The sequence below is a fragment of the Cimex lectularius genome, unplaced genomic scaffold, assembly GCF_000648675.2.
Source record: "Cimex lectularius strain Harlan isolate CLEC.00 unplaced genomic scaffold, Clec_2.1 scaffold71, whole genome shotgun sequence".
In the NCBI taxonomy this organism is placed as follows: Eukaryota; Metazoa; Arthropoda; class Insecta; order Hemiptera; family Cimicidae; genus Cimex; species Cimex lectularius.
The window spans coordinates 143260-156955 of NW_019392655.1; the positions used below are offsets into that span (position 1 = coordinate 143260).

Sequence of the window (13696 nt, forward strand, 5' to 3'; positions counted from 1 at the left end):
ATGTGTATGTAATACACACAATATCCATTCTACACCGTTACCCGTCGATGATCACACAAATCTTCATTTGCTCCCGAAGCTAAACTAGGTAGCTAAACTATTTTTGGTAAATATTAAAACAAAATGTAATTACAGAATTTTGAAATAAGCAAATTTGTCTCGACTTTTTCCTTTTAATACTAATAAAAAATATTCTATTGAATTTCTTATATTAACAAAGTTACTCGAAGATTCCGAGCCATCTACACCCACCTGTATTAAACTATAAAAGGTAAATATATATACGTATGTTAGAAGTTCTCTGTGACCTTAAACTAAGTGTACACTAGTAGCGTGATTAAGTAAAGGTGCAAATGAATAAAGTTTGTAGCGGCAAGTATGATTCCTACTTGATTCAAAGCCTTAAAATGTCATCGTTGGCTCCTATGTAAAAAAAAAATTACTTGTGAAGTTCTCATTTTTGCTGAATACAAGAATATCATGGACCTATTATAATACATTCAAAAACCGATAAAAAACTTATGTTGAATAATGTTGCCCTACTAATTCTGGAGCATATTTGTTTGTAGCTGGTCTTCCATCACTGGTATGTCTATTATATGGTATATTCTACACCTCGTATACATCACAATATCCACAATAATTGTTTTTACAAACAGGGATGATAATTGTACAACAAACTTCTCTACGTAGCTTGTACATTTTGGATCATCCTGGTATGCCTATTTTGAAGTAGGGCACTTTCGATACTCATAGGCAGCACAATATCCATCAATTTGGTTGTTCTTACAGAGATGCGTCTTGTTTAATTCTATGATGTTCAACAATGTTGTACTCTAAATACTACAAATTTATTTGTGGCATGTACACCTTAAATCATCCTAATAGCCTAGCCACACAAATACACCACATCCACACTTTGTAGACCTCTTAACATCTAACAGATTTTATAGTTCTGATGCTAGTCACTAAAATTGTTAAATTCTAAATTTTATTCGACAACTTGCTCCTCTGAATTCTGCAAACAAATTTATTTGTAGCTTGGTTGTCTCTGACCATCCTGGTCCATTCCCGCAAGAATAGCTAGTTCTACACCTTGCCCTCATAACAATGTCTTACAAATTTTATTTAACTGATCCCACTCACTGAAATTGTTCATCAAAGAGCCTTTATAAATGCAACAAAATTTACTTGTAGCTTGTACATCTTTGATCATTCTGTATGACTATTCCTGGCAAGCTAAGCAGGTGTTCTGGTGCTAGTCACTAAAACTGTTTAATTCTATGTTGTTCAACAATGTTCCTCTAAATACTACAAATAAATTTATTTGCAGATTGGGTGTCTCTGATCACCCTGGTATGACTGATCTAGCAAGTATAACAGAAGTTCTACACTCCGACATCATAATAGTCTCACAAATTTTATTCCTCTAGATGAGAATGTTAATCAACAAAACTATTTAAGCCAAATATGAAGTGTTGACCATTGATCACGTGATTTAAAAAAAAAATAAGAAGAAAAAATCACCAATAAATTGTACAGTAAGAACATTTATTTAATGTCAACTCAATTTTTTATTTAATCCGTATATGTTTAGCGGTCATAATTGACCATATTAATTATTCTTTTTATCTAAGGTCTTGGTTGAGATGAAAAAGAATAATTAATTGAATCAATTTTTTAAATTGACATGAAGAGATTTCATGAAAAATTTTCTACTTCGATTATGTAAGAATTTTACCCCCTTCTGTTTTACCTCCCAAAGCCTGAATCTCATATTTATTCCGTTTAGGGATAATTTTGGTAATTTTACAAAGAAATATTTGGATAATTTTGGTAATTTTTCAAAGAAATACTTGGAGTATAAAATAAAATTTTTAAATAGCAATCACCAAAGTATGAGTATAATTTTTTCTTCAGTCATTTCTGGAATAAAAGTTCCAAAACAGATCCTAAAACACACTCAAAACACCCACACAAATTGTCAAACCATCAATATTTTATAGTCTGTACATTATATGTCTAATAACAAATTAGACATTTCTATTGCCAAAAGTTTAGTATTTAATCAACTCTTTCTAACGCATTTGTTCTAAATGTGTGGAAAATTATAAATTTATGCACACTCCTTTGCATTAATTCATTACTTATGGGGAAAAAAATAAATAATTTGATGTGGGCGTCAGTACGCCCTCCCTCTTAACTCTTTATTTCTCATGGTACCTTCAAACTTACCTCGTTTATCAGTGGAAATAATTTTCACCATCCACCCCTTCCCAAGGGACGACTATTGTTAAATAAATATATTTTTATTAATTGAAGACTCCAAGAAAGCATAAAATATTTTAAAGACAACACACATTTTCAAAATTTTGCATGTTTTCTTTTTTTAATTTGTTCTTTTAAAAAATATATGTATCTATAAAGTCGATTAGTACTTAATATGCTAACATAAAATATTTTATAGAAAAAAATTAACTGTGCCTGAAATTTCCTCAAGGTATCAATATGGTATTTTTTAATCCTTGTCAGCCTCGATTTCTATTTGAATGTATATTTCCACCAAACATTTTTTTTTTAATAACAATAATCTTATGGTTCATATTTTATTAACATTACCATTATTCCACCCCTCTATGTCGTAAGTAAATAGCCACCAGTTTTTTCAATTAACTGATTACCAAGGTTTGTTTTGCGAAGGTACAATGTGAAATGTTCAATTGTCAGAGTTTAAACCTCGTCATTTATACAATAACATTAAACAAATGGCAACTTGATGAGACCATCTTAATTTTTTTAAATAGATATTCAGAGTAAAAGATCACATTAGACACGGATGCAGTCAAATCAACAATATCTATAAACGATATTTTTATAGCCGTTTCATATAATAAAAAAAGAGTAAAAGTTTCAAGTAGAGTTCCATTTCCATAAAACTATCCACTGCAGTGATTTGCAGTAATCTCCCCACTTAACATGTTGACTGTGGTTGTCAACACTAGTCAACATTCCTTCATTTTTTCCTCTTGCCACTGTCAACAGTGTGTAATTTCAACCTTTTTGGGACTCATGACGAGTTAGCTCGTTCAGTTTATATGAGCCAGGCTTTGAGACAAATTCTTATTGTCTTTTTGTTTGTTTTTTTTATTTTAGGTCTAGCTGGACCCTAATGGCTAATATTGGGCTGAGGTTGAATCCAATACTTTCTATTCCCATCCCTTCACCATCCTATCATTCTGCGACACTTTCCTCTTTTAGTGAACCCTTCGGCTAGTTCTGTTTCATTAGGGAATGGCCTACTTTGGTTTTCCTCCCACCCCCTTGCCTTTCACCTACATTTTCAACTAAATATGACTTTTTCGCCGTCCATTTACTTACTTCTGTTGAAAACTATCTTAGGAAATGTAATGTCAAATTTTGAATGGAATTGCTGCACCACAAAACAAGTATGAGCAATATGATGCACGATGCAAAATAAATCAGGCTGGGTGCTTACATATCAGCCGAGAATATAGGTAGGGGAACATCCTAAAATCAGTCCTGAAAAGGTTAAACGATTTAAATCAATTCAGCGCAGGATATCAATCAGACCGGCTCTTCAGTCAACATGTTAGATGATAAGATGATAAATTTACAAAATTATATCATCCAGTGTTGTATGGCAAACGACTACTGGGTACTTTTTATTCCTGGGACGAACCAATTTATACATAATTCAATTAATTGCAGAATTCACTTTCAGTGTTCAGTTTTCTTGCAGTCCCTTCTGTCCTTCGTTTAAAAACAGAATCAGTGTGATATCAGGAAGATATATTCTCTTTAGGGTTTTACTATGTAAATCCCTTAGACTCCGTAATATTGTTAATATATGTGTCTAAGTACTAATTTTGTATGAATTTCAAAAATTCATATCTAAGACAATCTAATCAAAATAACAAATAGTATCACATGAAGAAAGTTCTGTCCGAAGTTAAATTGTCGTTTTATAATAATTTATAATATATATAAATCTTTTATATATATTATACAATTTCTATTCTTATTTTTAATTTGAAGATCACAAAATTTTCAGCGAGATGACAACGTGAGTCAACGAACTGAAGGCACTCTCCTGCTACTGAAGGAAAACACTGTAGAATCTACTCAACGCGTTAGAAAAAAATACATTTGTATTTTACAAAAATTCTCATAGTGGGTAATTAATGTGGAAAAATGTAGATAAATTGAATTTATTCATGATGATAATGTATCTTAACATCGTATAACACAACAAAATATCAAATCAAATAAGAATAAATAATGGTTAACACAAATTTAATTTGGTACTCACCGAGATCACAAGTTCCTATTTCATCCAAGGGTAAAAATTTATTTTAAACAGGAATGCTATGTTGCATTGTGTTGTAAAAGCTCATATATATATACCTCAGCCTTAACGTCTTATTTAAAGAGAATTTTACAATCACTTTAATCGTGACTGTGGTCTGTACCTGAAAGCGATAAATGCATCTCCTTGTTCACCACCTATAATATGAACACCTCCTTCTGGAATAGACAATCCACTGAAGTAGGTGCGGATGTCTGCAGCATTTGCAGACCAGGGTAGGTTCTGCAGTCGAATTATGACACTCATCCTTGTAGATTTTCTTGAATCCTATTGAGGTAAAAAGAAATTTTTGTATTAAACTGAATTAAACTCCTTTTTGTAATATAACAGATGGATTATTTATCTAATATTTAATATTCAAAAATTATTTAAAGCTTGAGAGAATAACGGCGATAATATTTCAGTATTCTGTAGTATAATTTTTTGCCAAATGACATCTTACTACGTAGTCCTTGTGTTTTCACAATATTTTTCAATTAAGAATTATAAATAATCCAACCATAAATTAAAAATTAAAAGTATTAAAAACTAAGCTATGGACGTTTAACAAAATAGAACAACAATACATAAGATAGAACATACTGTCGAAAGTATTTGAAAAGCTCTTTCACAGAGAATGGTTGTGAATGGTAAATTGGTAAAAGCTGTGCATTTTCAAATCGTCTTCTTGGTTACTATTTGTACCAAACAATAAATTTGTACATATGTGAGAATAATTCACCAATCTAGTCATATGTTTTACTAGTCAGTGTTGTAATTATTGTAAACTGTAGAGAGAAATATATAATCAAAGGAGTAAATCACAATTGGATTTTTTTCACAAATTCAATCTCAACTTTGTAAATGCTGCAGAGAGGCACTAGTTGTAGAGGAATGGAATTTAATTACCCTCATTGTAGCCAATAAACTAAAATATTTTTATTATTATTTAATAATTCGAAAGGTGTGGTTGAGATGGGAAATTGGGGTCCGGGTGGATCGAGGTCACGATAGCTCAAGTGGTAGAGCAGCGGCGTATCAAGCCAAAGATCACGGGTTCGAATCCCGCTCGTGCCATTGGCTTTTTTATCTCAACTAAAAACCTTAAATAATTGTATTATTTAATAAGCTGAAGATTTGTTATTAAAATTTTGTAGATTTAGCTGGGCTGTTTTATAATATGAAAGAGAGTAAAATCTACTATCTCTTCAAACATTGTAATGGGATTCCTCAATGTACCCCAAAAATAATTTAAACAGGAGGTGCTGGCACAACAGACATTGCAGCTAAAAGAGAGTTTCTATAACTATCTTAATACAGATCGTCTTCTCCTAGCCTGGTCAAGAAGAGAGCCTCGAGTCTTCCGATTGTCGGGAGGAAGCTTTGGGCCGATGACTGCCAGTGTGTGACAATAAACTAAGACTAATCTTCAAGATTGGTGTTTAATCCTGACAGTAACGCAGCTTTTACCTCAGTTCACTATCAATTGCCGTCTGCTGTTAATAAATTGGTAACCTGATCAAAATTTGCAGCATTTTTATCAGATTAAAACAAATTAAGACTTTCTATTTTCAACCTCTGAGCATGTGATCTATGCTCTCGCACATCAGTAGTGTCTTCAGTCCTGTATATGTATTGCTGCATCATTGTTCCACTGAGCTGTTTATTTCTAAAAACCAACTAGGACTAATTTTGCAGTTTATGTAAAATTATTGGACACTTCCTAAGTTTATCCTACACTTTTAAGACCTATAATTATTATTAACAGCATGTTCAATGCAACTGACCGGTGGCCAGAGTCTCAACCAGCCAGACAGCTTGACCTGCATTCATAAGAAACTCCAACCAGCACTGAAAATGTTAAACATATTGTTATACCGTCAAGTCTCGATAATTCAAACCTTAATAACCTAATAATTCCTTAATAATTCAATTATTTTTTTTTTAAATACCCCTTGTTTTCCATGTTTGCCCACAGTTTTTCTTTATAAGTCGAATATTTCAAAATGAAAACCTCGATTAGACTAATTTTCTTTTATTTGGAGATCATGAGATGCGGTCTGGTGTGACATAGGTTTAGAAAAACATTTTCTTTATCGTGCCAACTTCTATCTTTATTGAGATCAACTTCAGGGCCTGGAATTTATAAACATTGTTTAAATTATACAAATACATTTAAGATGTGAAAAAATGAATTTATACAATGATACAAATTTTAGACTCAATCAAAGTATCTTACATGTATTTGTATAATTTAAACAATGTTTATAAATCCCAGGCCCTGAAGATGATCTCAATAAGATTGAAATGTTAGCATAATAGAGAAAAATTTTTTCTAAACCTGTCACACCAGAACACATCTCACAATCTCCAAATAATCATTAATTAACAGTTACTAAAAACCACACACTAATTTTCTTCATAAGCCCACACGACTAGCACCATTTCTTTACCTGATGGGCTCTCCTCTCTCTAACAGTCCTACACGAACAGCATGGCGAACAGTTCATGCTTATGAGGCAGTTTTTTGCATTGTTTTTTCTTCTTCTTTTTTTTCAGTTATTCATGTTTTCATCTTTGTTCATTTGTGAATGAACTTTGTGTCAAAAATGTCTGTGAAACATCATTGTAAGATGTTAAGTGTGGAGAAGAAACGCAACATTATTAAGGCGGTAGATGAAGGCATTAAGAAAAAGCGTGAGATCGTTAAAGAATTTGGTATACCGCCAAATACCTTAACAACAATTTTTTAAAAAATAGAGATAATTATGATGCAGCAAGTGGATTAGTCGACTCAATTCCTAGAACCTTGATTAGTTGAAAAACTCAAAGTCAAAATTTTAAATTTCCCCCTGGGATTCAAGTTATTGAGAATCTACTGGATTATTATTAGGTCTTGTTTACCCTTAACAAGTTAAAATATGGCAGACAGATTAGTCCAAACCACAAATGATTTTTCTGCAAAATATATTTATTGTTTTACAATAAAGTTACTACTAAGACTAAATAATAACCATAGTTCAGTTGGCAGCCATTATGGGGTAATGTAAGTATAGAACTGAGATGCAATAGCTTGATTGAACTTTACATTTTTCTTTCTAATTTCATCCCTGGTCATCATTTAATATAAAGCAAATAGTTCTTAGAGGCTGCAGTAAAATAAAATAATTCTTGTCGTGAAAGAAAGTTAATGAGATTCAAACCAAAAAACCACTGGTGTAGCAAATATGAACACCATAATCACTGCAACCACAGTCCCTCCTAAGGTGGCTCCTCGAATGCTGGATTCGCCGAATGCTGAGAAAGGTTTGCCAAATCCTGACTAGTGCGGATGGGGCTCGGTTATTCTCCGAGCAACAATATTCGGTGCTCGCCTTGATCAGCTAATTGACCATTTTCTTGTCAGCTTCAAGGTGCACAAATTTTCATTAAGTAAACGAACTCAAAGCATCTACACATTCAGGGATCAACTGTACTGTACAGATATCAACTACCATCATCTCTCAACATTGCTATTTATTTTTCAATAATAAACGATTCCTAACTAGTATATGTGTATTAATGAAAGAACATCATAGCATTCAATTTTCTGTCGGTTAGGAATGGATTAGCTCAACATAAGTCTTGGAGTTCCTCAATCTTTACCAAGCTGAACCAATAATTAGTAATCTTCTCTTCCTAATCACAAAAATCGAACGAGGTTTTCCATGCATGGAAACAGATCTAAAGTAAGATGGATCAACACTCTCTGTGAATGATTTGTGACTGAGTTTGTAGCCACTGCATGAAACAGTAACCACAGATGCAGCGATAACAGTTTCACTGTTGTCCATCACAATTGCTAGTACGTTGAGGGCACAGCACTTGCGCATATTCGCTGTTTATGCACAAACGGGCAGGTTGTACGAACTCCGCATGTGTGGATGCATAAGCACACTAATTGACAAATACCAAGACAACAAGAAAAGCATCTGAAGACTTGGCAAATGTCTGGCGGCAATCGGCATTAGGTAAATACCACATGTCAGGAGCCATCTTTAGAGGCTGTAGTATAAAATAACCTTGTACAATTGATCAAACACTGTTGTGAATTTTTTTCAATTAATTAAGGTTTTGGTTGAGATAAAAAAGTCAGTGTCACAAGTGGGATTCGAACCCACGTCCTTCAGCTAAATACACACTGCTCTACCACTTGAGCTATCGTGACTTCAATCCACTCGGACACTAACTTCCCATCTCAACCCAACTTTTCGAATTTTCCCTTATTTTTTCCGTTTTTCAAATGTCGTGTAATCTATTTGATTCTCGGCAACAAATGAAACAGCCACGGAGAGCTTTAGTGAAGTATACTTCATTTTGCTTATTACATTTTATTAGGTTTCGAGGTCCGCTTGACCAAATAAATTCTTTTCAATTAATTAAGGTTTTGGTTGAGATAAAAAGAAAAGAATTTATTTGGTCAAGCGGACCACGAAACCTAATAAACTGTTGTGAATGATTATTTGAAGATCGTGAAATGCAGACTGGTGTGACGTAGGTTTTAGAAAAACATTTTCTTTAACGTGCCAACATTTCGATCTTTATTGAGATCATCTTCAGGGCTCAAAGTGTTTTCCGTGTAAATGTGCCATTCTTGAGAGTGTCCACTCAACTATCGAAGCTTGTTGTAGGGCATACTGGATATTTTTGGAATTGAATCGGAGTCACAGATTACAGGCCTTTAGTATCACTTTGTCAACGTTGTGAAGACCGTTTTTCAATTTACCTATTGGAAATTTTTTATAATTTTTTAGAAAATATTTTTTTTTCGTTAGATATATAATAGTAAATGTAATTAGAGATATGTACACATGTCTTCTTAATTCATCTTTTGATTATATACAGGTTTTCGATTTTCTGTGCCCCCCACTCCTCATCCTTACCACGTATAATGTAGATTTTCCTGTAATATCTCTTTTTACTTGAAATAATCAATTTGAACACAGCTCTTCTTTCTTTTGTTTTAATTATTTAAATTTAAGTGTGACTTAAAGACCAAAAATCTATTTTGAACTTTTTCAAGTTGATCAATGTGTTACAAATAGCATGAAGACCGATCTATTTTAGAGTTCAACTCTAAAATAGATCTAATTAAAGAAAAATACAATATTTTAAATCTAGAACGTTGGTTACGTTTTTGAACTAAGCATACCATTTAATTTTTATGCAATACATTTCAGTTGCTAATGCATTTCGGGACAAGTCCCTGGTCCCTTTTCAGAGCTATCTATTGGCTAAATTGAATTTTTTTTACACTTATTATTGTTAATGTCATTAGAGCTCCTTTTTAAAGAACTTAAAATTTTTAGACTCTTCTCTATGTTCGAACAACTCTCTGTCGTCATAAAAAAATCATAAGAAAGGGAATATTCCATTTCCAGAGAACAATTGAAAAACGCATACACGACTCTATTAGAGCCAACTTTGCACCCATCTAACGGTAGTTAAAATATTTCATGTTCTAAACTAGTTTTAAACATGCACGGGCATTGCTAGAACACCAAACAGCTTGCAAACTGTTCTGGTTCTGTACTGAATTGAAAAGTCAGTTCCATACTCTGCAATATTGCACATGTGGGTGTAAGTTCCGAGGAATGAACCTTACAGTATTTTCCACTCTAAAAAAATTTATAGTACGGCATAGTTGATATTCAATAGAAGTAACGTTCTGATGCGACGACGTAGGCAGTTTGGTTCTTGCATCAGAACACAATTCGAGGGAGAATTAACCAATTTAAATAATTTGATAACAAGCAATTTCACATATTCAAGGGTATACTTGATATCATTTATGAAAATAAATAAAGCAGCCCATACACGCTCAATATTATTGCACAATGTGGGTTGCACAATATTTTGACGGAGGCCCTACACTGCTCAATATTATTGCACAATATTTTGATTTGTGCAATAAATTGTATCGTATGCAGGCAATATTGATGGTTGTGCAATATATTGCACAATCGCGAGCACAGACGTACAACAACCTTCAAGGCAATATATTGTGCAATTAGTTCCAACCAGCATTTCATGTAGTGAAGTCATGTTGAGTGATAGTGATTTGTGTTGTGTGATTATCGCTGTGGGTGCCAGTGCGAAAAAGAAGAAGAGCTCGCAAAAAGGCAGACAAAAAACTATGCCAAGTAATAAGAAACAAAATAGTTGAAACAAAAAAAAGTTTAGCGAAAAAGGCTCTTGTATCTTGGGGTGAGGGTTCTCCCTGATAAACGTCAATGAATTCGAAAATGAATTGCCTATCAGCTTCCTTGGCAGCCATGACGACGCGTACTCTACCACCTGCTGATACTGACTGATGGGATATTGCGCAATATTGCCTACAGACAGCACAACCTTTTCCCGTTTGCACAATATATTTTCAAGGATTTGAATTTAGCACAATATATTGCACAACCTTTCAATTTCGACTACACACGATCAACTATATTGCACAAACCTAAATATTGCGCAATAATATTGAGCGTGTATGGGCCGCTTAAGAATAAGGGACTCACGAGGCACATATTTGTTCCATTTATCAAATATACCGTTTAGACATATCACGGTGATGAACCTGCAGTTTGGCATTTCCAACAGTATCAGCCTGTCTGTTCTCACCTGGTTTGGCTTTTTGCCATCTTTATATTTTTTCTCCTAATACCACAGACTTAATAAACATAAACTAAATCCAGTAGCAAAGATAACGAAATGCTGAAGCACTTATTAAAAAATCAAAACAGTGAAATTAGGCAGACCAAAATTGATCTTAAATTTACGAACTCCGCAAATTAAACATACCAATAAACTGCATGTTGTATTGCCCCTTATGGTGAAATTGCCAGGTAGAAAAATAAAAAAAAATTGCACAATAAAACACAATACATGAATAATTTGTTGATTATCGATCGAACATTTTCACTCTTATGGTAAGTTTACAATTCAATTAAGTTTTTAATTTGATGGTAAAACATAGGAAAGGTGCTATAAACCAGGTATTCAGTGGTGGTTTAATTTATTCAGAGATAGACGTTCTGGGCTATAAAACCCATCTTCAGAATTCCAGGCGTAGAATTCCGAGATATGACAAACATCATTTAAGCTTCACAAAATGAGATAAATGGTAGAGTGAGTTCAGTTCTTCAATCTTTTTTAAAAAAGTAGTCCCTACTCACAGTTACTTGTTTTCAACCTGATGTTGAGCTATTAGCTATAAGGATCGTTGAAAACACCTAACTGTGAATAGGAACTATCTTTTTAAAAATTGTTAAAATTCATGTCAAAGTTATGTATAAAACAGAACAAGATTACCTTAAAGTGGGTTCATGGACATGCTGACAAACTAGCCAAAAATGGTCAGCCTCTGAACTGGACCAGAACCAACAACTAACGCACCAGAGTGTGTGTAGATGGAACCGGAAAAATGGACTGATAAATAAAACTCAAACACTCAAGAGATTTATAAATTTTTTGAAGAAGTTAAAAGTGTTTCTCTTTCAGGCAAAAATTGAGGATACCTTTTTAACTAACACTGAAAGGTAAATATCACAGAGTTAGCTTGAGATGGAGATTAAGACAAGAAGGTATACAAGGAAACAAATAGGATGACCAAGTAGCCAAAGATTGGGCAGCCCTCTCTCATGGGACTGGAACCACAACTAGACACACTAGAGAGTGTGTTAAATTTGGACTGGAAAAACTGACTTGAGAAACAAACCCAACCACTGGGTAAAACCACCAGGTATACCCAGTACCACCACCGCAAGCCTGGAAATGTATAAATCTCTCAAAACAGAAGGCGAATGAACTCTCTGAGCAGGCAGGATTTGAGGAGAATTATAAACCTCTATACAATACCATCCACTGCCCCTTAACTATCATCTTAAGAAGTTGGGCAAAGCTGAGATGGAAACATGCTGGCTGTCAGGAGGACCAAGAAACAACGGCACATATCCTTTGTGAATGTAAAGCATCAGTTTGTTTACGGTACTTCAGAATAATATTTCTCATACCAAAGGAGATCCACGAAGAGGCACCAAGAAAAGTGCTCACTTTTATAAGGAATAGAACTCTTTCTAAGGTACCCGTTTAGGACAATTAATTAAGGTTTTTAGTTGAGATAAAAAAGTCAATGGCATGAGCGGGATTCAAACCCACGATCTTCGGCTGGATACGTCGCTGCTATACCACTTGAGCTATCATGACCTCGATCCACTCGGACACCAACTTCCCATCGCAACCCCACCATTTGAATTTTCCCTCCTTTTTGCCAATTCATTTGTCGTCGAGAATCCAATCCGATTACACATTTGAAAAAGCTCAACAAAAAACCTGTTTAGGTCGTAGTGGAGGAAATAACTGTCTTCGTCAACCCACAAACTCTTAAATAAAAAAATAAAAATTAATAAATAACAACAATGCAACAACAGTGGGCAATGGAAAATCTATATACAAGGAATATGTCAGCCTTATTAAAATTGATATGGGGCAAGTTTCCCTGTAGAAGGAATGGCCGAAAAGACTTTTAACCAATAATAAAGTGTATTGTTGAATTATTTTGTTTAATTTTGGTACTTGTTTTAACACCTTCGCAATCAGAATTTTTCAGTCCGACAACCTGCTTGCAATGAGTAGTTCGGACTATTGAAAGAGTACAGTAATCCCTCAAATTTGGGATGGTTACTTTCCAGAAAAACTACACGAATGGCGAATCCGCGAATGTTGAGTTTATATTCCTGTGTAAATAAGGGGGTTCGGTACCATAATGATAGATTATTTCTATGATTAAGGTATTATTATATTAATCGGTGATTTTTTTTTTTTCGGTTTTTTTAATAAATTAACATTTTCAAAATTTCCAGCCATGCAATTTAATTTTTGCTCCTTTGTTTTAAGTTCGCTGGGAAATCCTTTATTCTGTTTCATTGTCATCAGACACCGATTCACAGGACAATTTTATATTATGGGAATTGTCTGGGAAACGACCCAACCTTTGCCGACCTGGAAGTGAAACGATGATGCAGAACCTTTGTTAATTTCATCAAATAATTTTTTAGCTTTGGCTCTCATCAGTGCAGAACTAATCGAGGAACACACTTCTGAGGCATATCCTCTAATCAAATGCTCAAAGCATTTCCTGTCTCTTCAACTCTCGACTCGATTTTCACTCTAGCCATGACACAGTCCCTTATTAATTTGTCTTTTTTTTTTTTTTTTTTTCGATCGATCGCGATGTCGACTTGATGTTGAAAATCTCCTAACAGCAGTCACACTTTCATCGACTCGCAATTTATCTAA

At 33.8% G+C, this 13696-nt stretch overlaps 1 protein-coding gene across 2 annotated transcripts in view; it reads right to left on the minus strand.

The window, feature by feature from the left end:
• The window catches only part of LOC106668262 (RNA-binding protein 12-like), a 28992-nt gene that overhangs the window by 13578 nt on the left and 1718 nt on the right, over positions 1–13696 (minus strand). Inside the window, exons 1-2 of one of the 2 annotated variants that reach the window (XM_014396854.2) lie at positions 4970–5102; positions 4491–4654 (exon numbers count right to left, since the gene is read on the minus strand). In XM_014396854.2, the coding sequence (XP_014252340.1) occupies positions 4491–4633 (143 nt within the window). In that variant the 5' untranslated portion in view covers positions 4634–4654; positions 4970–5102. Of the gene's footprint in view, positions 1–4490; positions 4655–4969; positions 5103–13696 lie in introns of those variants that run through there. The other variant, XM_014396852.2, reaches the window with a different exon arrangement.